The sequence below is a fragment of the Aptenodytes patagonicus genome, chromosome 5 (assembly GCF_965638725.1).
Source record: "Aptenodytes patagonicus chromosome 5, bAptPat1.pri.cur, whole genome shotgun sequence".
In the NCBI taxonomy this organism is placed as follows: domain Eukaryota; kingdom Metazoa; phylum Chordata; class Aves; order Sphenisciformes; family Spheniscidae; genus Aptenodytes; species Aptenodytes patagonicus.
This window is the reverse complement of record NC_134953.1, coordinates 18,283,612-18,308,324: the sequence shown is the minus strand read 5'-3', so window position 1 is coordinate 18,308,324 and position 24,713 is coordinate 18,283,612. Positions and strand designations below refer to the sequence as shown.

The window sequence follows — 24,713 nt, the reverse complement described above, 5'->3', positions numbered from 1 at the left end:
TCACAAAATCCTGCTCCTCATACAAGCCCTATTGCTCTGACGTATCATCTGTGAGTCGCTCCTTCCATAACCCCCACAAAAAAATAAACAGGCTTTGGCAGCACCCCCCAATCCCGCCTCGATCTGCTGTTGTCCCAGCCTCATCTAGCTCTGTTGAATCCCAAGATCTTCCCAACGTGCTGCAATCTCAGGGTCCCGGCCAGTCATCCCCAAACTGCGGCTGGCGGGATGCCTTGCCTTCAAAAGCAGCCATCCTTCAAAGACCCACTCCCATGCTTGGCAGCAAACCTACCCCCATCTGCAGCCCCTGCAAAATTGAGAAACCCTCACTCCCTCTTCCAAATAAACATCTTGGATTCAAGATCCAGCTGGCCTGTGTGATCTCAGAGCTTTCTCCCTGCAGGGGTGAAACACAGCCAGCCTCTTCCACCCTTCCTCCCATTGCAGGCTGAGCTGCCTCTCCCCTGCCCAAAGACCTCCGCTCTGCACCCGCCATGGCTCAGCCCTGCCACAGGAAGACCTGAGCTCTGAACAACAGCCCCTTCAGCTTCCTACCCCCATTATTTCTAATTTCTGCTCCAGAGGGAGCCCGCCCGAGGATCTGGATGCACAAACAGGTTTTTGAGGGAACCCAGATACCAGCGAGGAGCAGAGCAGCCGCAGCGATACCTGTGTGCACCCACACGTCCCAGCCACGAGGCCACCAATAAGTGCAAAGGCAACGACCAGCAGCCATGTGCCCCATCAGCGTCTCGTTTGGTGACCCAGAGACAGGGGTCTGGCTGCATGGGCAGCACAAAGCTCTTCTCTGGGCTCAGGGCAGCACTAGAAAGAAAACCCTGCTTTGATTTAAAGGCCATGATTTTATTTTTTTTCCTCCCAACTGATCTAGTTAAACTTCCAACCGCTCAAGGCTATTTTAATTTGTACTGGTAAGTTAAATCAACACAAACAAGGGCAGAACAGGTTTATATGCACCTCTATTACTGGCTTGCACCAACTAGAGCGCAGCTAGATTTCTCCAGGCAGCTTTTTTTTTTTTCTAATAAAGATAAGGGGGGACGTTTTTTGTGCACCTCCAACTGACAAATGGAGCCTGAAAGTGAGTTGGGAGTCAAAGCGTCGCGGAAAGTCAAGGTGACTTATGTGCCAATAGGCTGGATTCAAATAGCTTTGCAAAAATGCAGATCAACTAACAAGATTTATAAAACCCGTTAGGGGCTTAGAGGCTGCTTAATTCTCAAAGGTGTCAAGGAAGGTGCCTGACTCACAGAGGGACGGATGGGGCTTACAGAGGTGGCTATCTCAACCTTTTGGTTGAGAAGAAAAGGGGACTCAATTTCTCTTGGAAACGAGGTTTTGACATGCCGAGATGTTTACTCTGAGCCTTGGCTCCTCCATCACTTTAAAGAAAAAGAAACCAAGTCTTGCTGCTGCAGACAACTGTTACAAACATCTACCCAAAGCCACAGCAGAATCTGCTGCTTCAGCTCGCCAGCACCAGACACCACCCAGAGGAGTATGAGACTCAATAGGATTCAGCACACAAGCTGGAAAAAATAAAAAGGGGGGAACGCAGAGAAAAAAAAAAGAGGACTTTGCACTTCTACAGCTCCCCTACGCCCAGCATTTTGCAGGCTGGAAGCAGCCCATCAGCACCTGCAGGCAGCCAAGGCAACACACAGCGAGCCCATCAGCCACTCTGCACCCAAGAGGGGACAGACCACAACCACGACCTGCTGAACGCCGAGGACCCCTCAGCCGCCTCCCCACTGGGTTTTCTCTCTCCCCCATTTTTTTCATGAGGCGGCTGTTGAGAATCTGAAAGTCCGGATTATAATCTTTATGAATCCCATAGTTAGATCGCGCTGAACAGCAGCCCAGCAATACCAGATGTTCAAACAAAGCTGCCAACCGACAGCTGTCTGCAGCTTGCAGCGTGTTTTTACTTTAAAATGCAAAATGATACCAATCTATATTAAAAGGGAGACGTTCGGAGCCTTGCGATAGCAGCTGAAGCTGCGGATATTGCTCTTTCACGCAGGGTGTGGCGGCAGAAGGAAATATCTCAGAAACTACTGCTTAAGCCACCCTCCTGGCCCCCCCAAATCCTGGCCCCTTTCCTAATGGGAGAGAGACTCACATTACTGCCTGAGTGCCGTGAATGTACCAGTGCGTGTCCAAACAAGCCAGCAAAAAGAAAAATGCAGCATGAACAAACACCGTCTAACGAAGGATGCCAGAACGAATCTGGGCGCTGCATAGCCCACACCTGGCTCTCAGCGGCGTGGGGAGGATGAAGCGATGCGCAGGGGGACGGAGTGAGCCAGCCCTGGGGTGGAGGGTGCAGCGGTGCCTCCCCTCCTGTGCCGGTGACCAAACTGGGGGTGCAAAGGTCCCTTCTGGCAGCAGAGCATCAGAGGGAGAGGCATCTTCCAGTGCTCCCGCCCATCCGCCCAGTGTCCCGCCTCGGGTTGTCCCATGTCCCTCTAAAACACACACGGATGCTTGTGCGATGCTGGTCCCACTGAGGAAACTCTGCCGGGGCCCCCTCCGAGACTCGATGTGCAGCAGGTTTTGAACTTGCATCACTTTGTACCTTTATTTGTTAGGCTGTCTGGACCAAGCACAAAGCCCTACACCCTGCAACCTTTTCCGCATGGCAACAGCTGGGGAAGGCAAGGGCCAGAGCTCAGCCTTGCTCTCCGTTCTTCCTCCCTCTGGAAACGCAAGCCACCCGCACCCACCACATTTTTGGGGGTGGCAAGTCCTGACCATGCTGGGCACAGCGCAGTACTTCTGGCTTGCAGGAATCGCGCAAAGAGGGCTCTGACTTAGTCAAACGTGACGTCCCAAATTCCCCACCAGCTGCGATCACAGGAAATCTTTGGGACCAGTCCCAAGGCTGCCTCATTGTGCTCCGAGCAGCAACAGCATGAATGAATCACGCTCCTCAACATGACACCCAGCTCCCAGCAACGTACTTGGGACCAAAATATTTACGTTGCAAATGAGTAAGAATAGGACCAGATCCCTTCCCCAGCCTGGTGACATGAAAAGGCTAACCTGGTCTTGCATCGAGCAAGTGGGTGGCGGGAGGATAAGAAAGCAGGAGGCAGAGACCAGCCCTGTGTCTCACAGCCTGGCTCTGCCCAGCAACGCTGAACCAGAGCCCTTCTCTGCGGCAGCAAAACCCCCACAGTGGCGGGCACCAAGACTGTGACCCCGTGGTACCACGCTCCCGCCGGAGCTCAGCAGCCGGGCGACATGCGAGGGAGCATGCTGGGACCTGTAGTTTCCAGCCAGCCAGCTGCAAAACGCCATCCGCCAGTAAACACGTCTCAAATTAAAGAGATGCGAGGCCCCCAACTCCTGGCAAGGCGCCAGCCGCGGCTTCTTGTTGGCAGGCACTTGGCCAATTCCCATGTGTTGCATTAGCCCCTTTCCAAGGAGCAGCCAAGAGCCCGCACCCTGCAAATCCCCTCGCAGCCAAGCTGTGCCCTGCCCTTGCTGAAGCGACGTGTCTGCATGGACAGCAAGATGCTCCCAGAGCTCAGGTGCAGCCCTGGGCCGCAGGAGACGTCAGCTCTGCTCCTGCCTTGCTGTGAGCCCCTCCGCTTCTGCTGCGTGGCGCTGGGCCACTGACTCTCGAGCAAGACCCCGCAGCCGGCACTGCCCAAGCTTCAGCTATATAGACCCCAATACTGCATCCCTGGAGCGGTCAAATAAAGATGCCACCAAAGCAATCAGAGTCACAGGCAGCAAGAAGCAATGCACCGGCACGGTACTTTCAGGCAGAGCAGCACAAGCAGGCAAAGCTCTGCTGAACCACCACACTGGCAGGGCTGGGGGCAACCACCCTCCCACAGCATCCTGGCCAGGCATGCAGCTTCCCCCTGAGTGCCGCCACCCCATGCTCCAGCAAGGCCAGGACCGTATGTCACCCCTTGGGGAGCATGGCACCCCTCTCCTTGCCCGCTCACCCTCCCCACTGCGGAGGAAATCGCGGCACCCAGCTGATGTCAGGAGGCATCACTTCACACAAAGGCCAGGCTTCCTGGCGGGGAAGGGGTGGAGGAGCAGGGAGGAAGGGGAAGAGGAGCCCGGGGCAAAGGCAAGCAGCATCTCCAGCTCCCTGTGTGTGCACAAGGGGCAGCGGCAGGAGGTGGCACTGCCCCTTCTCCTTTAATTGCCCTTGCGCTTGGGAAATAGAGGCAACATCCTATTTCCCAGTGCCCTTCACAGGAGCCCCAGCGTGGCCCTGCCCTGTGGAGGTGCGATGGAGCGTGCACCCCTTTAAGGATGCACAGAAAAAAGGCACTCAAGTTTATTTTAATTTGCTCTTGCAAATATATCAATTCGATCTTCTCCACCTCGGCTGGCCTGTGGCTGCTGCGGACCAGGGGAAGCACACTCCAGCCGAGCGCAGGGGGCACAGCCTCCTGCCCAGCGCCCACCCAGGAGAAAAGCCACCTCTGTGACAAGCTCGAATGCCAGTGCCCCCAAAATGTGCACAACCACACACCCCACCTGGTCTCCTGCCCATGGGTGGCTAAACACTTGTGGCACCCGTTAATTGATAAATACAGGTAAAAACAACATATTCAGGACAAAGTCAAGAGTCATCTGCAGCCCTCATTTCCCAAACTCCTCTCCCCAGTGCGCTCCCCAAAGCTGAGCATCTTTACAACACGTAGCACATCACGGTACCCACAGCATAGACGTGACCTCCTGCCTCAGCCTCTCCTCCCCTCCTCTGCCTCCCGTGGCCCCAGTTCATCCCCCAGCAGCGAAAGTGGCTGGCGGGCTGCATTGCCTTTGCCTTCACCTCAGCCACTCTCCCAAGGGCAGGAGCACTCTGGACCAGCTGCACGGGGACCAGTGAAGAGGGATTGGTCGTAGGGGACCTGCGGGATCTGATCAGTGTCGATTGAGGGGGGAAGGAATCGCTGATGTTGCAGGGGGCAGCCCGGGAAAGTGGGTTTTGGATGTGGGCACCGCCAGGGAATAACCATAAAGGAGCAAATCCCGCTGCTCTCCCTCAACGTGCTGACTTCTGCTCCTAGGAGGAGGACTGTCATTGGTTTTTAATCTCGCCCAATTACGGGCCAGCCTTTGACATTATTGATCTCAGGCCCCTGAAGTATCATTTATCTTCCAGGTTTGACTCGGTGATCGGAGCCTGACAGCTCAGACCCCGGCCGGCTCTATCCTCCTGGGGAGCCGGGGGAACTGCTCTGCTCGACTCCGGTCCTGCCGATTCGTGCGAGCCGTATTCGAGGCTCAGTTTCCATCCCCAAATGAGGTGGCTTTTGCTAGACGCCCTCTCCCCACTTGGCATTTCATCTCCTGACTCAAAAATCCAGCTCCTCAGGTCCCCGGCAGACCAGCAGTGCTTTATCAAGCCTGGCAGTCCAAGGTGCCTCCAGTGCCTGCTGCTTCCCCCTTTCAGTTTCATTATCCTCTTTTAAAGAGGATGCGGTGGAAGCACAAAAGTTACAGGATGTGCCAAGAGCCGCACAGGGATGAGGGGGCAGCGCCAGTGTGCAGGGTACAACCAGAGAAGCCATTTCTAGCTGTGACCGCACTGCCATTTTCTAGAGCAGAAGGACGAACAACAGCAGCTCCTCATCCCCTGGTGAGCTTGCACCCACAAAGAAACCTGGCTGCTAGCTTGGTTCTGCAGTGGCTTCTCCTTACCTGCTGGCTAGCACAGCCACGCCTCAGGACCAGCTCGTGATTTCTGCTTGACCTTCAAAACGTTAATGCCTGCTCCCTCCGCCAGGCAGAATAAGAGATGGGCTCCATGGATGCAAAGCAGCCGGCAGGGCCCAGATTCAGGACACCTGGGATCACTACCCCATGGACAGGACACACCTGGGATTGCTCCCCCACAGGTTCCCACTCCCCTGGTTTCCTCCATCTTCCACCCAGGCTGACAGACATTCCCAGCCTCCACCTTTTGGGAAGCACAAGGTTTTCCTCAAATGTCTGTGTCTACAATTACTGGGTGCAGTGTGTGCATGAAGGTTATCTTTTCGGATGCCTCCTGTCTCTGTCCCTGTCTCTGTCTCTCTCTCCCCCCTGCAAAGCCGGGCCTTGCATTTTGGGAAGGAGGAACATTTCCTGAGGAAGGCTCCAGTGGGCAGTTTTAACACGTAGAGGAAGGTTTAGCTTTTGCTCATCGCCTTGGTATTGTTTATCAGATTGCTGCAAAAGCACTTTGATAAATGGAGATTAGTACCATGTGTGTTCATAGATGATAGCAGTAGCCAGCCTTGGGGAGGACCAGGGGAGGAAGTGCCTGGGTGGGGGCAGCTCGCCGGGACTGTTTGGCAAGGTACCACAACCAGCAAAGTCTCCAGGATTGCTTCCCCATGCTGCCACGGACTTCCCGACTCCCTAGCACATCCCGCACCTCCGCTCATCTCTACTTTAGCCTAACACCCTGACTTCGCTACCCAGTTTTTAGGTTGTTGCAGAGATTAAACTGACCTTTTTCTCCTCTGTTGTAAGTAAAATGCTACAAAATCCTTGGCCGGAGGACAGGCCGTGGTTTTACCTGCTGGGCTCACACCCTCAGGAGATGCGTTTGGCAAGGGGTGGTCTTCGCACAACACACAAGGTGTTATTTCCAGTCCCCTGTCTGGATGCCCTGCCGTGCAGGATGCCAGCAGGCAGAGGCAGGAAAATAACCCCAAAATGTGCTCCCACGCCCTTATAGGGGGCAGATCCTGTCCCCATCCCCTACAACCAAACCACCTCTGACCCAAACAGGGCTCATGGGCCTCAGCCACCCAGCCACAACAGTGCAGCTGCAGCAGGAGAGCTGCAGTAATTCCCTCCTGGATCCGGCCACCCCCATCACTAAGGGGCTAGCACAGTACCCGAGGGAAGGGGGAGCGCGGACCCCCCCCATCCCCAAAGGGTCTGCAAGGGGGACAGAGACCTCACAGCACATTTATTCCACTCCATCCATTTGAGAGGCATGCTTCAAGGGGCTTTTTGCCGTCAGAGGCGGGTGCACCAGGACAGGAGGAGAACAAAGGGAGGCACCGGCACCCCCAGCCCTTTGTCTGAGCGCAGAGGAGTTCACCTGCAGGGAAAACCAGCTCCCACCGCAGAGCCAGCAGCTCTGTGTGGATTTGGATGGGGAGAGGGATGCAGCCCCCCCGCTAGCAAGAGGATAATGAGCAGAAGGATGCAATTGCATTACCCTCTCTCCCCTTGCCACACGTACAAGCCCGTTACAGCGCACACCAACCCCCCCGACTTTCCAACAACAACCGCAACCAGCAATAAAAACCATTGCCACAAAAATATCAACCTGCCCCCCAGTGCGATTGATCTGTGTCTGCGTGTGGTCGAGCACCAAACCCCGGAGCTCGGCTCCACCGACCAGGATCAACTGGGAGGGAAGGGGGTGGGAGACTAGTTTCCTGGGGACAGGGTTTTAAAGCCACACAATAACTGGCTCAAATGAGGGTTTATATTAAGCTGTTGTACAGCGAAGGAAAACACTGCCTCCATTAGGATATGGGGGATTTTCCTTCCCTTTCTCCAAAGCTCCAGCTCTAGGATGAAGCTTCCAGGTCACTCAGGCAGGGAGAGGAGAACCAGGTGATGCCGAGCAAATGGGGGATCCCGCACAGGGAGGGATGGGTGGAAGGAGGAAAGGGCAGATCAGCCCTCCCCGAGCCCCAGATCATACAGTCGGCTGGTCTGACAACGTTTACTCATATTTCAGAGAGACACAGCCATCCGGAACGTCACTCCCTGCCAAGTGCCTCATCTGGAGCCATCCACAGCTCAGCTCTTCCCAGCTCGCTCAGGAGATGGCCCCCCCAGAATATCCACACACCAAGGAATTGAGAAAGGACAGGTAGGGGGAAGAGAAGAAACAGAGACATTAAATTGATTCATGTTTAAATTTTTTTTTTTTTTTTTACAGTTCTGGTACATCGTCTCGGCAAACGGATGACTTCGAGTGCATGTTACGCAGATGGCACTGCTGCAGAGTGGCAGGGCACTGCTCTGAGCCGGGAACTTTGCTCATGTTACCATCACAGGCGAATCACAAGACAGAAGAGGGACAACCGCAATCCCCTGGTGAGAACAGGCCAAAGCTGTCCTTATCAGAAAGGATTTGGGACTGGGAACATCTTCCACAAGTTCATCTGGGGGACATATGTAAAAACTCGTGCGTGCATCCAGAGTCTCACGCCTGTAAATAACCTTCCCTCCCTCCGTATTTGGGACCAGGCATCTCTTCCTCCCATTCCCAAGTGCACTGGCTGTAGCTCTCCTGGGTAAAGGAGGGGTGGCTACCTCTATCAGTCCTTCTTCCATGGAGCAAAGAGAAGGGCAGGACATCCCCGGTCCTGCACATTCCACACCTCTCCAGTGGTCCCCCAGCATCTGCCTCATCTTCTCTACCAGCAAATGGAGGTTTATTGCAGAAAATTGGCTACCACTGCAAGCAAGCTCAGCAGCTCCGACTCCTCTGAGCCATCCCCCTTACTCCAACCAAACCAGCATCTCTTCAGCCCACGGGCTGCTGATAAACGCAGAAAGTTGACAAAGTCACCAGAACCTAGCCCAGATCCATAGCATTTCATTTTTTTTAAAGAAAAAAAGCCAGGCCAGACCAGATTCTGCCCCGGAGCCTGCGTGGCAAAGCAGAATCCGGCTCCAAGTGTTTATTTATAAATCTGTACATACATGTACATTTGAATTCTGACAGAATTAATTCTGGCATCCAGCTAATTCAAAGCATTCCTCCCCCATCACACTACTGTTGCAGGCCAGCCCAGCACAGAAGCTGATTATAAAATGCTGCACTAGCCAGGCATTTCTGCAAAGGCTTGTGCTATTGAGCATTCAGTCTTTCCTTGCTTGGCTATTTCATTGTTTCGGTGTCGATCCCTCCTCTCTTGCCCTGTGTTTCCTGGTTACTTTTGTCCCTGCTGTGGAAGCACCGCTGCTCTCAGCCCCATTTCAGCATCAGATTGAAAAAAACCCACCAAAACAGTTACATGAAATTAAACAGAAGAAAAGAAGAAAATACCACTGTGTACCAAGATTTCCAGTAAACAGATAGGTAACGAGCAAAAAATAGGCCAACGTGCAGCAAGGCAAGCTGCAGACAGATCTGGGGATAGAAAACCCACTGCCTCCCTCCGAAGCACAGCTAAGAAATCCCTGTGTGGTCACATGCTGTCCTCTGGAGCAGAGAGGAGAGAGGTCAGGGCAGCCAGCACTGTAAGAGCCTCTTTATTCTTGGGCAGTTGCACGAATCTGATCGCTTGTGCCCTTTGTGAGACATGGAAATCTGCCTTCTCCTCCCACCCGCTTCGCCAGCCCCCCCCCTTCTGCTCCCCCTGCTCAGACGGCAGCAGAGGCAAATCCTTGGCTCCAGAGGCAAAGACCAGAGCAGCAGAGAAGCTGTGGACCGCCCTCCGGCAGGACCAGGCTTGGCTGAGCACGCGGGAGAGCTCGAGGACAGTGCTTTGCTGGAGCGAGGGGAGGAGAAGGGAAGGACAGTCCTGGGACTCGCGCGTTCCTTGAAGGGCTCACCTGGGCTCCCACGTGCAAGGCACGAGGCTGAGAGGTGGAAAAAAGTCCAGGGTCTCACACTGCAGCCCATGTCTTTCCTACTTCTCCCTCTCTGCCATGCTCACGGGCTTGAGAAGAGCGGCATGCTGCACACCTCCATGCCAGCAGCCACATGACACTTACATAAATATCACGGGTTGGATTTAGACTAAACGAGGGTCTGGGCTAAGTTTATTATGCCCTCATCACCAGCCAAAGCTGGGCTTCTGCCTCCTGGTTCAGAGACCAGACCAGGACACCCCCCGTCTCAGGGGCTCATTCAAAACCACCACTGTGGTAGGGCTTCAAGGCAGAAAGCTCTCTGGCCAGGGCTGTCTGGCACGGGTGGGCAAGGCTGTGCCTAGACATCCCTACCTGCAAAGAACATCCAACCCCTATAGACTGCAGGAGTAAGCCTGGACTACAATTTGTCGCTGTTCCTGGCAAAGCAGCTCAAGGTCCTCAGATGAACCTCTCTTTCTCTCTCCTCCTTCCACCTCACTCTTCACCAGCACCCGTCCACATAGCATTGTCCCCCATGGGAAGACAGCATTCTCTGCTGCAGCCCCTGTCCTACTCCTCTTCTTTACCAAAGTTGTCCCTTCCATGCAAGCCTCCTCCCTCCCTCCCACCCAAACCCACCAGGCTGCCTCCCCGTGTCCTCCATCTCTGCTGTCACTTCTCAGATTGACTCTACACAGAAGACTTGCGGCTGCAGGTCTAGAGCAAACAACTGCTGGCAACCTGATGGGCTAAGGGCGAGGAAAATGCTCAAGCTTAGCAGGAAAGCAGCAGGGAAAAGCCCTTAATCCAAACCCTGGGAAGGCAGGAGACTGTCCCAGTTCAGCCAAAGATCTGAGACAGCCAAGATACCCACTGTCACTTGGCCAGCAAACCCAGATGGGTTTGCAGCAGGGCAGCTCAGCCCCCCCGAGACCTCTCCAGGGCAGCACAAGCTGCTATCGGTTGAACTGAAATCCCCTGCTGCCCCTGACAACACAGTGCAGCAAAGCCTGACAGATCGATGGTGGTGAACGGCATAGAGCTAGAAAGCAAGGCTAGGTGGGTGCTGGGATTTCTGTGACTGCCCAAGGCCCAAGAAGTCATTACTCATCATGGCAGCTTGACCAACTGACAGCATCCCAGGGCAAAATGATCAGTCACATTTAGGAGCCTGGCGCTGGACTCCCAAGGCCCCTGGGCAGGAACCAGAGCATGGGCAAAGCCAGGGGAGGGAGAGACCTGGGTTAGGCTGACCTAATCCCTGGCTTGGGCTGGCAGTTCAGCTCTGGGGTGCTGGTGGAAGCTCAGATGGAGGGCACAGGGAGAATCTGCACATCTCCAGCTTCATAGGACCTACTGCCAAAGTTGTCTGTTGACCAGGTATGTTCAAAGAGTGCCATGGGGAACGCCTGCCAGGCACCAGCCCACACCATCTACAGTCACGAGAGCTAAATTAACGCTCGAGCACTTGGGCACTTGCGCTCACAATGCCTCCAGTGAGCTGCATGCCGCGCTCCTCATAAACAAGTCATCTGGAAAATAAGTAAGCGTGTAAAAATCCAGCCCATCATAAGTTACCAAACCTGTTTCAGAGTAAAACAACCTACAGCAGCTCAGGCCAGGAGCCTGGCAGTGGAGCCGACCCCAGCCTCCCGAGCACTGGGGCTCCCTAGGTCCCAGCAAAACGTCCCTGGCACAGACAGCAGCATGGGGATGCAACCTGGGACTTGTTTCAAACAGGAAGGTATCTCTGGTGTCAGGGTCGTCTAGCAAAGAAAAACTGGTGGTATTTTCCCTCTAAAGACCTAGAGCTTTTGAATCGCAGAAGCAATCAGCTGGGGCAGGTAGGAAAAGCGCACGGGCCATCTCTGCACTGGGGCTGGTGGCCAACACTGGCAAAGGACCAGAGTTTCTGGTACTTAGGATTCATCTCTTCCTGTGCTCCTACCAAGTGCTCACCTCTCCTCTCTCCCATACTTTAAAAAGCACCTGAGCTGGGCTTACCTGGGGGGCTGCCAAGAAAGCAAGCCCAAACCCACCAAGGAGCAGATGGGCCCAGCAGCCCAGTCCCTGTCTGTCACCCTGGATCTGCCAAATGGGCGCTGCTCCTACATGCCCACAGAAGGATCCCCAATGTTTTCCCACAGGTCTCAGCACCACAACACCCCTCCTCCCTCTTAGTGTTCAAAATCACTGGAGATCTTCAGAATGTGGAGGGATTTTCTCCCGATTTCCCAAAAATGCGCTGCAAGCCAGGTCAGAGGGAAATCTACCTCCATCCCCTGAAACAAAACGGAAGCAGGAGCAGAGCCTCTACCCAAGTCCCTTCCCGCTGATGGCACCTCCAGCTGAGGACAGGCAGCTGGGACATCCCCAAGCAAGCTCTGACGTACCTGGCCTCAATCAACTGTGCCTCACACAAAGATGGGGCAAACACAGTAATACCCTGCAAGTGAGTCCCCTCCTTTGGCTGCTGCCTTCTGATCTGTGCTCCAATCCCAGCAATGTATTTTTCCCCTTTTTGGATGGAAAAAAATAATAAATAAGCAATGCATCAACCTCACACTGGAGCAACTTTCTTTTTCAACCTTGGAAGCAGGTTCCCCTGTGCCAGGGGAATGGCAGGTTCCCCCATGCAGGCAGGAGGCACGTGGCTGGGGCAGCAAAGGCAAAGATGGAAGAAAAAACATTTCATTTTGAGACCTTGACACAAACGAAACAACAAGAAGCAAAAAAAAGAGGGTGGGTTGTTGGCTTCCCCCCCCCCTCCTTCTTTAAGCGCTACAAAAACAGGAAACAAAGGAGAAAACATCTCACGGGGGGAAGGGGAGGTAAGCGCTTTATACGCCCACGAAAGAAAGATTAACCACATATTTTATTTACTGTTTGTATTACGGTTGCACCATGGAGTTCAACCATCCGAGCCAGGGCTCTGCAGGATTGAGCAGCACCTAACACCAAGCTGTCCCCTTCCTCCAAACCCATCAAGCGTGTGCCTCCGCTTCAACCAAGCCCTCCACAGACACCCACCTCTGGCCTCTTTCGCCCAGCACAAGCTCCCTTGCCCCAGTTGCCAGCTGAGAAAGCGCTGATGCTGTCCCCAAGGAGTTTTGAGCCCCTTTTCCCCTTCAAATCGGACTGTAACCAGGGGTAAGATGCCCTCCAAGGTGGGCTGGCAGCAAAGCCAGAGTAATAAATGCTAAAAAAGGTGAGTTTATGGAGAGCGTGTTTGCAGGCTCCCATCCCTCCTCCAGACTATGGAGGCCACCCCCGCCACACTGGGTCAACATCGCACACCCCCACACTCCAAGTCCCCCGCACCAAGGACAGGGCTCCAAGCCTCCAAACTTTGACTCATTTCTCAATTAATGGCTTCCCGAACGCGAGCCACGCGTGGAACAAACCTCTCACGACAGGGCCTCCCCCAGACCTCCCAAGCCCGGCATTACTCATCCGCCCCCCAGCCCCAGCCCTCCTTCCCCGGGATGCTCCAACAGCGGCTCACCGCCGCAGGGTGAGCAAGCAGCCAGGAATCCGGGGCCCGGCTCCCGCAGGCGGGAAGCCGTCACCGGCTGAGCGCATGCACCCTAATTCGGGAGCCGAGGAGGCCACCTTCCTTGCTGGCTGGCAAGGGGCAGCTTTCAGCCAGAGACCTGCCCAAGGCCACGCAGCAAGGGCCGGCAACCTGCCGGGCATTTTTCCCGGGTGCTCTTCCCTGCTCCAGCTGGTTCACAGAGGAACTGCTTCAACTGCAGGGGGGATCCTTCGGGCACACCATCCCCCAGCTTTGGGCTGTCCTCCATTGCCCCAGCCTCCGAGCACCCAACCGAGCCACGTGCCCAGCGGGAAGAGACAAGCTTATCATCGCGGAGAAAGGAAATTAAGATAACGCGGCAATGGAGGTACCAAGGGATTTGGCCAAGGTCATAAAATAAGTCTGCAGCTCTACAATACAGCCACCCGACACATTCGGTGGCTGGCCACAAATCCTAAAATTTCAAGCCAGGGCCAAAATCCAGCCTAGCCGGTGGCAGCTTTCTGCCAGGTCATTAGCAGCGTGCATCCGCAAGGAGCAGCTAACATCCAGCCATAACAACGGCAGCAACAACAAAAAAAAAACCACGCAGCAAGAGCGGGAATAGATGAGATCAAAGTGTCCTGGAAAAGGACCTGGAAAAATAGTTTTGGTCCCTGGCTAAGGCTCCCAGGAAATGCACATGCGAGCCCTGTCCCAGCCCCGTGCAGCCCTCCCAGGATGGCTCCCCACCCTGGCAGAGGGAGACCAAAATGACTCCCTATAAATAGAAGCAGAAAAGCGCTTCTCCAAAAGCCTGGCTGGGTCTTTCCCTTTCCAGCGCGTGTGGCGGAGCTGCTGGCACCTCCACGGAGGTCTCTGGTTTTCCCCCAAAAAGCCTGGAGAGGAAAATAACCTTCCTGTGAGCTCAGGCTGGCTCCTCGCTGCACAGAGCCGCCCCCCCCCCCCCTCCCAGGCCTGGCCATCCAATTGGAAAGTAATTATACTGCAATTTTTATTTATGACTTTTTTTTTTTTTTTAATTGCTAAATGGTGACTCATTTTGGCAACATTAAAATACACAGGAAATCATCCCCATTTTACAGTAATCACCATTCAATTCATTGTTAAATATTTATTCGGCGGACAAGCGCCGGGCCTCTTTTGAAAGGTCGGAGGAGGAGCAGAGGGGCAGCCCTGGGAGGGGGGTAAGGTGGTGGTGGGGTCACGGCAGGGCTGCCCGCAGGGCTGTTAAATGCCCACCACGAACTTCAGGGTGGGAAGCCAGGGGTGAAAGCTCCCGCCAGATGGTCTGGCCACGAGCAAAATACAGACTCGCTTTCCCTCGAATCCAGCGCTACGCCCTATGCTGCTTTAGGGAGGGGGGGCAGCCCTGAGCCCACGAACAAAATACCCATTACTTGGCCAAACCCCAAGCGCGAATGCCCGCCAGTGAGAAGCCATGGGTCTCTGACACGAAGCTCTCCCAGTGCCAGGGGGAAGGGGATGGCGGCCGCCGGCCCCAGAGGGAGGCAATGGGAAGAGCCGGCAGTTTGACATTCACAGGCCTTACAATGGACAGGGTCTATGTCTGCAGCCGTTTTGTCCCCCTGGGGAGCCTGATTTTGGGGCAACTCAACCTCAGACACAGGCGGCTGCTCTGCCTTCCCCCAAACGGCTGCATACCCCAGCAGGAACCAGGGAGACGACCCCTCCAAACCCCCCCAGCCCAGGACCTCGACCCTTCCCCACACAGCCCAGACCCAAGTGGCCGCAGGTCCTACGGCTGGACGGCTCTAAAGGCCTCCTGGCATGGACCCCCTTTCCCCGGGTACCCCCCCCCCGGCACCCACTGACTCCGTCACTGCTCAGCTGGAGCAGCCACCTAACATGTCCGCCACAGGGGGACAGGGTGGAGGAGGAACAGAACCGGGGTGGATTTTGTGTAGGCCCTACACAAACACAGCCCTTTGGGGAACAATCATGGCAGGGAAGAGGGTGGCCAGGGAGAGCAGCAGCCCCCCTGGGCTGGACAAACCCACGTCTCCACGAAGGTCCGACTTACCCTGATCTCATTGCGGCGGATCTCCACGTCGCAGACCGAGTGTCCCTGGTGGGCCCCGCTGTAGTAGCAGCAGAACTGGCAGACGGCCACCTGCTCGGCCTCGCAGTGGTACAGGCGGTAGGCGTTGTGCTGGGGGCAGCTCCAGGCCCGCACATCGTCCGCCTCCACCAGGAGATGGCCCCGGGCCGTGGAGGGTTGCTGCAGGTGGGTCTGGACATGGGACTGGCAACACGGGGCCTCGCACCTCAAACAGATCTTCTGGGCCGGCAGTGGCGGGCCCCGGCGGCAAAAGACGCAGTGCAAGATGGAGGGGGGTTTCTCCAGGTTGAGGGAGTTGAACTTCTCCACGATGTTGGTGAGCTTCAGGTTCTTCTCCAGGTTGGGCTTCTGGTTGTAGGCCTGGTTGCACTCCGGGCACCGCACCAAGCCCGACTCCTTGGCCCACGCCTCCCCGATGCAGCCCCGGCAGAAGTTGTGCTTGCAGGGCAGCTGGACCGGCTCCACAAAGACGTGCAGGCAAATGGGGCAGATGAGCTCCTCTTCGAAGCAGTTCTTCCAATTCTCAGCCATCTCTGCCGGCAGCCTCTGGCGACGTTTCCCCCCACCCGCTTCAGTCGCTCAGTGCAGTCTAGGGGCGGACGCTGGGGTCTGTCCTCCCTGCAACGGGGAAGCCTGGGGGTGAACAGCTGGGCTCCCCCCCTCCCTGCAGCACGCGCGATATATAATAAACCGCAGCAGATTTTAAAATCGGGGATAAAATAAACCACAGAGCAGCACGCTAGCAATCTCCAGCAAGAAAACGCAACGTCCCTGTCACTTCGTTAAAAAAGCAACACAAACGGTTAAAAAACCCCAACATGACATTGTAGGATTTACAGCCTGAAGTCTTAACCACCCCTAAAAGCCATTTGTTTCTTTTTACCCCAAAGGTGAATCGAAACTTACCAAAGGTTGAAAAAAATCCATACAAAATCCAGCAGCAGAGTCCAAGTTCCATATAAAGCTCCTAAATTTAGCGCTCCGGATCGGATTTTTCTTTTCTTAGGTTTGCAACTGACATTCAATATTTTAAAGGGACTTTTGTCCCCCACCAACCTGGCTAACAGCTGAGAGCACGACTCGCTCAGGGTTTTTTTTTTTCTCCCCTGTATTTCTCCTCCCTCTCCCCCTGATGGGAGTTGGGAATCAGAGTCTTTTAAAGGAAACAGATCAAAGGGTTAAGATCCAAAATGGGAAAAGGAGGAAGGTTAAAAAAAAAAAAAAATAATAATAGCAACGATGACGATGGCGAAAAAACGAATTCTCTCCGCGGCCCCCGAGATTTGCTTCTAACCCGGCGGAGCAGCAAAGAAAAAAAGGAAGAGGGGAAAAAAAAAAAAAAAAAAGACAGACAAGACAGAAAAAAAAAAAAAGAAAAAAACCCTCTTGCCTGCTTCGAGATTGCGAGGTCTTGAATGGGAGAGCTCGGTCATTCAGAGCAAACCCCAGCCCAGCGCAGCCCTCCCAGCCTCCTCCAACGCTCCCGGAGAGGGATGGGAGAGAGGACGGGCTTTGCGAAGGGGGAATCTAAACCCCGCGGCCCCCAAATCAGCCTGCTCTCACTTCCCAACGGGGCTGGGGGAAAAGAGGCGTCCGGGGGGGGGGTGGTGGGGGTGGTCCGACCTAGCCCGGTCTCATGGCCGGCCGGGGGGACGCAGCCCCCCGACGGCAACAATGCGATGGAGCCGGGGGTCCCGGGGCAGAGGGACGGGTGTCCGAGCCGCCCGCGGAGCGCCTTCCCCCGGCGCGGCTTCCCCGGTCCGGCCCCGCCGGGAAGGGGCGAGGCGGCGGCGGCGGGCAGCCGGGAGGAGCCGGCCGAAGCGTGCGGTTCCGGGAGAGCCGAGTCAGCTCTCAGCCATTTTGAGCTGCCCTGCTGGAGAACGGAGACCAGAGGCGCATTAAAAATAGAATTAAAAAAAAGGAAAAAAAAAAAAAGGTATTTAAAAAAAAAAATTAAATTAAGTCACCGGAACAAAACCGCTCCCGCTGCCTCCCCCGCCCGCGCGGCGGGGCTCTGCGGAGGGGCTGCGGCTGCGGGGCCGCGGGGCGAGCCTGAGCCTGAGCCTGAGCCTGAGCCTGAGCCTGAGCCTGAGCCTGAGCCTGAGCCGTCCCGTCCCGGCGGGGCCGCTCAGCAGAGCGCCCCGCGCCTGCCCCCGCCGCCGCCGCCTCCAGCCATCTTGGGCTCGCCCTGGGCGCCGCCCGCCCGCCGGAGCCCCACGCCCCGGCCTTCCTCCCGCCGCCCCCGGGGAGGCGGCCGCGGCCCGGGGGGACGAGGGGGGGGGGGGGGGGGGGGGGGGCGCGCGGATCCCCGCAGCGGATCTCCTCGGGGAGGGGGGGAAGGGGGGGGCGGCGCCTCGGAGGCGGCCGGGCTCAGCCCCGGCGCGGGGGGCCGGGGCGGCGGCGGGGGGCGGCCGGGGCGGCCATGGGGGCGGCGGCCGCGGGGGATATATCGACCGGGGGGAGGGGGGGCGGGCGCGCCCCGCCCCGGCGCGCCGAGGGGCCGCCCCGCTCGGGAGCCGGTCGGGGTGGGGGGAGCGGAGCGGAGCGGAGGCGCCGGAGCCGGTGGGTCCCGCCGGGCGCTGCCGCTGCCGCCTCGGAGCTGCGCGGCGCTGCGATGCGCTGCGGCGGCACCGGCCCCGCCCCGCCCGCGGCCCCGCCCACTGCGCGTCACGAGGGACCGCCCCCGCCCCGCCCCGCCAAGAGACGGAGCCGCCTTAAAGCGGACACGGCTGGCGGTGGGGCCCACAGCGGTGCTCGGCGCTGCTCAGCCCTCGGCCGGCGCGATGGCTGTCCTTGCGGCTGTAGCCCAGCCTCCGAGGAGCCCGGGCTTGTCCCCTGCTGGGATGTCCCCTGCTGGCCGCTGCATCAGCGGTAGGGCCACCCTGCCTGGCCACCAGCATCCCTATGCGTCCAGGAGCCAGGGTTGCTCAGGGTGCCAGTCCATGAAAAGGAGCCGATTGCCCTGGAACTAGCTCACATCTGGGCCACAGCTGGCCCCGGGTACCAGAAGTGCCCTCTGGAGCCTCCTACGCCCTCTAGGCTCCCCCCTGGGTGGGCTCTTACTTTGCACAGGACCATTTCAGGTGCGTTTCCTCCCCATGCAGAGCAACAGCGTTTGTCTCGCTGGGTCTTTCCAAAACCAGCAGCCCCAGCACCTCCCACCAGTGTCCGGGGCACAGAGGTGTCTCTGTTAACAGCTCTCCCACCAAATGTTTCCGCAGCTGTTTTGCAGGACACTGTATATCCACCCCCTGCCAAATGTGCTTGGCTGCTGGGAATAAAGCACGTTGCTGGTGTAAATCCATTTCCCACTGTCGAGGGGGTCACAAATGGCTTCAAAATGGAGTACTTAGACCAAAAAAAGCTCAGGGTGCACAGTCAGGTTTATGGTGGAGTGACAAGGGGGCAAAGGCTCAGATGGTGGCTTCAGGATCTGGCCCCAACCTTGCCCCTGGGTGACGCTCGCTGATGGCAATTTGCCTCCGTGAGGGGTTTAGCAGGAATTCCCTGACTGCAGCCTCAAAGCCATGGACCAAACCATCCAGAGACACCACCCAGCAGCGTCTACTATAGCACCCTATAGCCCCAGTGCCATGGGCACCGGGGGCAGCCGGCTGCCTGCTAGAGGGATGAGCTTCCTAGAGCACACCTGAGGTGGGGGTGAACCAGGTCCTTCCACGCTTTCCTTTGTGGGAACCCCCTGTGCACAGGTGGGTCCTGCCAAGAGACACCCCAATAAGGAGACAGAGTGATGGGTACCAGCTATCTTCAGGTTGGTTTGGATTTCGGATTCCCCCATCCCTTTTCTCTGCCTCCACCTTTCCCCTCTCACTTCATGCATTGATGGGACATCGGGGAACACCTCTACCAGCCGTCTGCATTATGCCCAGCACACCCCAGTCCCAAAGTGCTGCCCCAGGGCAAACAATACCAAATAACAGCGTCATGCCCCAGCACACCCCACAATGCTGATGGGGCTGCAGCCAGTGTGCAGTGCCCGGGCTGGCTCGGGATGCCTCGCTTGCCTCTTATTTCTGGGTGAGGCTCCCACAGCCTCTTTGCCATGATAAAACCTATTTCTGGGCTTGGCCGGCCGGTCCCTGCCTGGGAAAGCTCACAGCCAGGCCACCCCAGGAGAGGGGCTCACCCTGTATCACCCCGCCGACTGTGCCCTCCATCCCCGCACACCCAGCCCACAGCTCCTGGGGCTCGAGCGCCGATTCCTGCAAAGGGAGTGGTTTGCCGTGTAATTCCTCTGCCAGGCCTCGAAGCCCGCGGGCTGTACATCTCCTCCGGGGTTTTACAAGCCATCCGGCGGCCTGGACCGGTGGGAGCTGGGCAGGGAGGCGCGGGATGCGTCAGAGCCGCTGTCAGCTGGCCGAGCCTGCGTGGAGGCAAACCTCTCCTTGAAAAGTCAGCGCAAAACTATTCTTGACTCTCACTTCTTTTTAAACACAGGCAGTACCGGGCAGCCCCCTGTGACAGCCGCCATCCCCACCCTGCGCAGGGCACGGCTCTCCTGCAGGGGCTGCTGGGGGCCCCCCCGTGCCCTCCGCTGCGGGTGAGCTCGGGAAGCCGGCTGGTATTAAGCAGGTTTTAAAAGTGGAAGGCAGATGGGACGGGGCTGAGCCAAGCTGAAAGGTGCGTCCTGCTCTCGGCTGGGAATCCTGCTGCCCCAGGGCTGGCACTGGCCCTGCTGTCGTCGCACCCATGTCTGGATGATGCCATCTCCCTGCCCAGCCTGGAGAAACCCCCTTGGCAAGGGGAGCCCCCAAAGCCAGGCTGGGCACCGCAACCCTTCCGCAGCCAGCAGGACCTGCCTGGGGGGGCTGTAGGCAGGGAACCCCCCCTGCCCACACAGCTCCCAAACACCCTCCTGCCAGTGCCGGGTGACTGATGGACACCAGCGGGCGGCAGCTGCAGAAAGCCTGCCTGTGCTTTGGGCTCCCCTCCACCAGGATCTGGCCCCATAGGGGTGCCCCAGCCCACACCAAGGGGCCACAGAGGCGGTTTTTAGCTGAGTCCTGATGCACATCCCTCAACCTTGCCAAGCCTCGGTTTCCCCAGCCACCGCTGGGCCATCGTTCCCCTTTGCCATCAGTCTTGCTTTGGCAGCCCTGTCCTGCCCACCACCCACACCAGCCTCCCTGGTAAAGTATCAGCATCTCTGCTGAGGCCCCACTTAGCAGTAATGGCTTTGGGCTGCGGGTACCCACCCACGAAGGGCCGGCAGAGCATTGCCCCATGCCCTGCAGAGCCAGGATGCTCAGCCACTTGTTACCGGGGTCTGGCATCGAAGTGGCATTGCCTGGTACAGATGGACCTCGTCTCTGGGAAGCAGGGATGCACTGGCTGGTCCACAGAGCCCAGGCGCCTTCGTCACTGCGGGCAGGGGACGAGCGGGGCCATGCCTGTCAGCTTGCGTTGAAGACCTGCCTCTGCTTTCCCAGGCAGACTCAAGCGATGTTTAACCAGCCCACAGACGTACAGAAACTCTGTTTGCTATTTAGGGCTGTGGACCCTACTGAGCTGATGGGAGAGGGAGGGTGTTCGCACAGATTTACAGAGTGGTTGGCTGTTAAAGTGACAGCTTCCCTCCCCACCACCACCCCGTCCCCAGGATGCTCCTGGCGGCTCCAGCACCAAGCCCCGTGCCTTCCCCAGAAGCCTTGAGCCCTCTGAAAGTAATACAAAGCGATGTGCTTCTTGGGTCATTTATAAATCAGTTAACCAGCCAGGGAGAAGCCATCACCACCCTTATAGCCCCCTTCTGTGTCAGCCCGGTGAGGTGGCTTAGTGCAATGGAGAAATTTCCCCCCCGCCCTGCTCTGTGTGATTAACACGTTGAAGGCTTTTGCTGAAGTTTTAAGACTGGGTTTAAGGATTTAAGGACCTTGCAGGGTGGCAATACCCTGGTTTGCAGCACTAAATCCATCTGCTTGTGGCTGTCCCCTGTTCCCAGCTGGGATGGAGGAGGAGGGAAACAACCCCTTGGAGGAGGCACAACACAGAGGTCCCCACGGCCGGTCACCCCCTGTCCCAGCCCAGGGCATGCTGCTGACATGCACCGCTTGTGCCCAGCCATGCCGTGCATGTCCCCGCTGCAGTGTCACACTTGTCCATCCCACACTGTCACCTGCCTGCTGCGGCATCCTTGCAGCCCAGTACCTGCTGGGGGAAGATGCACGTGTGCGTGCGTGGTGCACCTGCAGGGGAAACCTCCCGTCCTCTGTGAAAGGGACCAGGAGCCGGGTGTGCAGCCTGGTCCCCGCAGCACACAAAGCAGGTTCCCTGCCCCAAGCACCCAAGCGTTGGGATCCAGCGACACCCACGTCCGACACCAGCAGCTGGGAGCAGGGCTGGGACGGTGTGCTGGACGCGGGGATGGTGATGCCCTTGTATGGCACTCAGGAGAGCTTTGCCTTTGTGCAATGGATGCGCAACAGGGGCTCACTTGGGGCAAAAATGCTGGGCTTTCTCCATTCCTCCCCTAGCCTAAAGCATGGGGCAAAGCAAATACTGAGGGCTGGCCAAGGGGGACTGCATGGGAGGGTGACAGAGGGGAGCTCCACTTTGGCCTGGGGAAAATCCAGGGTGGAACGACCCAGTCTGGAATCCACCCAATCCAGGGTGGATTTGGCCAAATCTGGGGTTGCACAGCCAGCTGTGGGACAGGGGTGATGCTCCAGGGCTCGCTGCCCTGGCCGGCCTCGGGGTGCCAATGGGTGCTGGCAAACGCGGCAGCGGGTCCGACAGCTGTGGGGCTGGAGCGTGGGGAGCTGGGACGAGGGCCGGTGCGGTTCCCTGCCTGGTGGGGTTTCTTTCTATGCAAATGCCTGGGAGCAGCTGCCCTGCCGGAGTGACTCATTTCCTGCTCTTGTGTCACATTCTGGTCAGGCCAGTTTGGCAAAGGCTTTCTTCTCTCCCTCCCCGGCTTCTCCTCCTTCTCTCCCCCACCGCCGAGGGCTGGGATGTGCATTCGCTCAGCCCCTGGCAGGATGAGGCAGGATTTTCAGGAAACTGCGTCAAAGCCACAAAACCTCCATATATATATATATATAAAAAAAAACACCAACCAAACAAAAAACCCAGCACAATTTTCTTTTTTTCTTTTTTTTGAGCACGAGGGAGACTGGTGGCCAGACGGGCTCCTCCACTCTTCCCCCCGCTGGGGCAGCTGCTTCCCCCGAGATGGGACGTGACCCGGCAGAAGAGCTGTAAAAGTTTGCTGGGCGGCCGAGGGGAAAAAAAAATGCAGCCCAGTCTAATTTTACCCTCTGCTGCCAGTCGGAGAGGTGCTGCCGAAGGTGGGCTGCCAGCGGGAAGCCTTTAACAGGGGATGGATGGTGTGAGCATCCGAGGGAGCTGCCAGTCCTGGGGTTCGCCCGGCGTTTCTTATTCCTCAGCAGGGCTCTGGGGCAGCCTCACCACTGTGCCCTGAAAAATGTACTGGCTGGGGTTAAAAGTAATTCATTCATCTTAACGGGGTCAGGAAGGGATGCTAGCAACCGCTGGCAGACCCCAGCGTGGTGGGTCTGCGCAGGGGTCCCCTGTCTCCCACCGCAGGTCCGGGGCAGGGGAAGGTGATGCCGGCAGCAAATCCCTCCCCATGTCCCCAGCCTGGCTGGCGCTGCCCTAAGCCCAGGCTGTGCTGCAGGTAGAAAAATCACTTTTTGGGGCTTTTCCCACCTTGGAGAAAGCAGCATCCCTCTACCCTAAACCTGTGGCTACCAGTGGCACCGTTTCTCCCTCTGTACTGGCGCTTTCCCTGCTGCATCAAGCTCTGGCACAGCCTCCCGCACTGTAGCTGGGCATCTCGCTTGGGGAAAGACGGAGCTCCTCGGCGCTGCCAGCCCAGCGATGAGCTTGGAGACACAAAGCTGCCGGCCCTGGATCCGATTGTGGGAGGCTGAGGATGGGAGCAGGGTATGATCCCACCACCTCCCTTCCCACCTGCAGTTTGGTTCAGCCACCCTCCCACCAGAAGGCCCCTGCGGTCCCTGCCCGGGCCGAGGTGTAACCTTTGCAATCTTCACTCCGGAGCAATTTCTCAGCCTTCCTCTTCCTTTTCTGCATGCTCCCTGCAATTAAAAGCCGGCTGCAGCCAAATGACCCAGCGCCACACTCATGCTAAAAAGCCCCCCACCAGGCAGCCACAGAGCTTTCCTTTGAAGGGCAGAGCAGCCGCTGCCACTGTGCCCCGTGCGACCCCCAAACCTGCAGCCCCAAAGTCCAGCAGCGCCGCTGAGCCCCGGCTCGGTGCAGCTGGGGGAAACTGAGGCAGGGTGAGGGCAGGGGCTCGCCCTGGAGCTGCAGCCCCTGCACCCTCCGCTGCTGGGCCTCTCCTTCCTTTCCAAAAGCCTAAAGGTCTGTTTGCCCACAGCGAAGGGAAGAGTATGAGGATATCGGTGTAGATTAGGTCAGGAAGCATTGCTAATAAACTGTCACTCCTGGTTGTGTAATGGGAGCAATTATGGGTTTAGGTCTCCTTAAGACACCAGGAAGGAAAACACAGTCTGTCTGGGGTAGGAGTGTGATGGCAAACAAAAAGGAGGGTCCTGTTGACAGAAGGATGAAGCTGCCTTTGTGTCGGAAGCATTTCCGTCCCATCCCGGTGCATCGGCATGGGGCTTGGATTGACTCCGGTGCAGGGGGATGCAGGGGGATGCAGGGGGATGCAGGGGGATGCAGGGAGCGGGTTCCCAGCTCCCCCTGTGCTCTGCTCCTTCCCCCAAGCACCCCAGGGCCTCAGGGCCTCAGGGTAGGCAGTTTTAACCCCTCTGAAATCCCTGGCCCCTAATCCACGCTGCTCAGCTCAGCATGTGGTGCTCGCTGTCCGCGTGCAGCCCTTCCTTGGGGTCCGATGGGGACCCGTAGGCAGCAGGTCCGGTGCTGGGCTGTGCCAGGAAAGCCTGGGAGAAGTGCCTGAGCTCTTCCTGCCCGCGCAGCCACCGGCAGCTCTCCTCTCCCTGGGGAGCTGCCAGGCTTCCCGCGCTGCCCGCTGCCCTGCACTGCCGCTGGGCTCTACGTAGGCAGCCTTCTCTAAGGGAACTGCTGGGCAGCAAACGCCTCTCTGCCTGTCCCTCCCTGCCGCCAGGGCGGCCCCAAACCCACCGGGCAAGTCCCTCCCGGGGTCTCCAGAGGGATGCTCGGGCGCTGGCGGAGGTCACCCAGAGCCCGGCCAAAATAAACCCAGGGCTCCCCATAAGCAAAATCCCAGGGCACTGCCAAACCTGGGGTGGGGGCACCCACACCACCTCCACGGAGACTCCCAGTGTGAATCCAGCCCATGCACGCTGCGAAGGAGAGGCCAGGGCGCCCGGCAGCCAGGGTTAGCCTTTAACCACCCAAAACATGGCACAGAGGAAGAGGAAATTCTTGAGGCATCTATTAACATAAAAAGAGTCGTACTTTACATTCAGTCCCACTTATGGCTTATAAATGATTACTGCACCTTTTAATAAATGGTTAATCAAGTGTTAGAGTCCAAACAAGTTG

At 57.3% G+C, this 24,713-nt stretch overlaps 1 protein-coding gene and 1 long non-coding RNA gene across 2 annotated transcripts in view; both read right to left on the bottom strand.

Moving 5' to 3' along the window:
• The window catches only part of TRIM8 (tripartite motif containing 8), a 30,528-nt gene extending 13,257 nt beyond the window's left edge, over positions 1-17,271 (bottom strand). The window contains exons 1-2 of the mRNA XM_076338921.1: positions 16,122-17,271; positions 15,177-15,833 (exon numbers count right to left, since the gene is read on the bottom strand). Coding sequence (XP_076195036.1) covers positions 15,177-15,746 — 570 coding nt within the window. The 5' untranslated portion in view covers positions 15,747-15,833; positions 16,122-17,271. The remainder of the gene's footprint in view (positions 1-15,176; positions 15,834-16,121) is intronic.
• A 5,036-nt stretch (positions 17,272-22,307) lies between these two features.
• On the bottom strand, positions 22,308-24,513 carry LOC143160393 (uncharacterized). The gene is made up of 3 exons (XR_012995369.1): positions 24,449-24,513; positions 23,237-23,296; positions 22,308-22,652 (listed from the first exon to the last, which is right to left on the bottom strand). It is a non-coding gene; the product is annotated as an uncharacterized LOC143160393 (long non-coding RNA).
• Between the last annotated feature and the right edge of the window lie 200 nt (positions 24,514-24,713).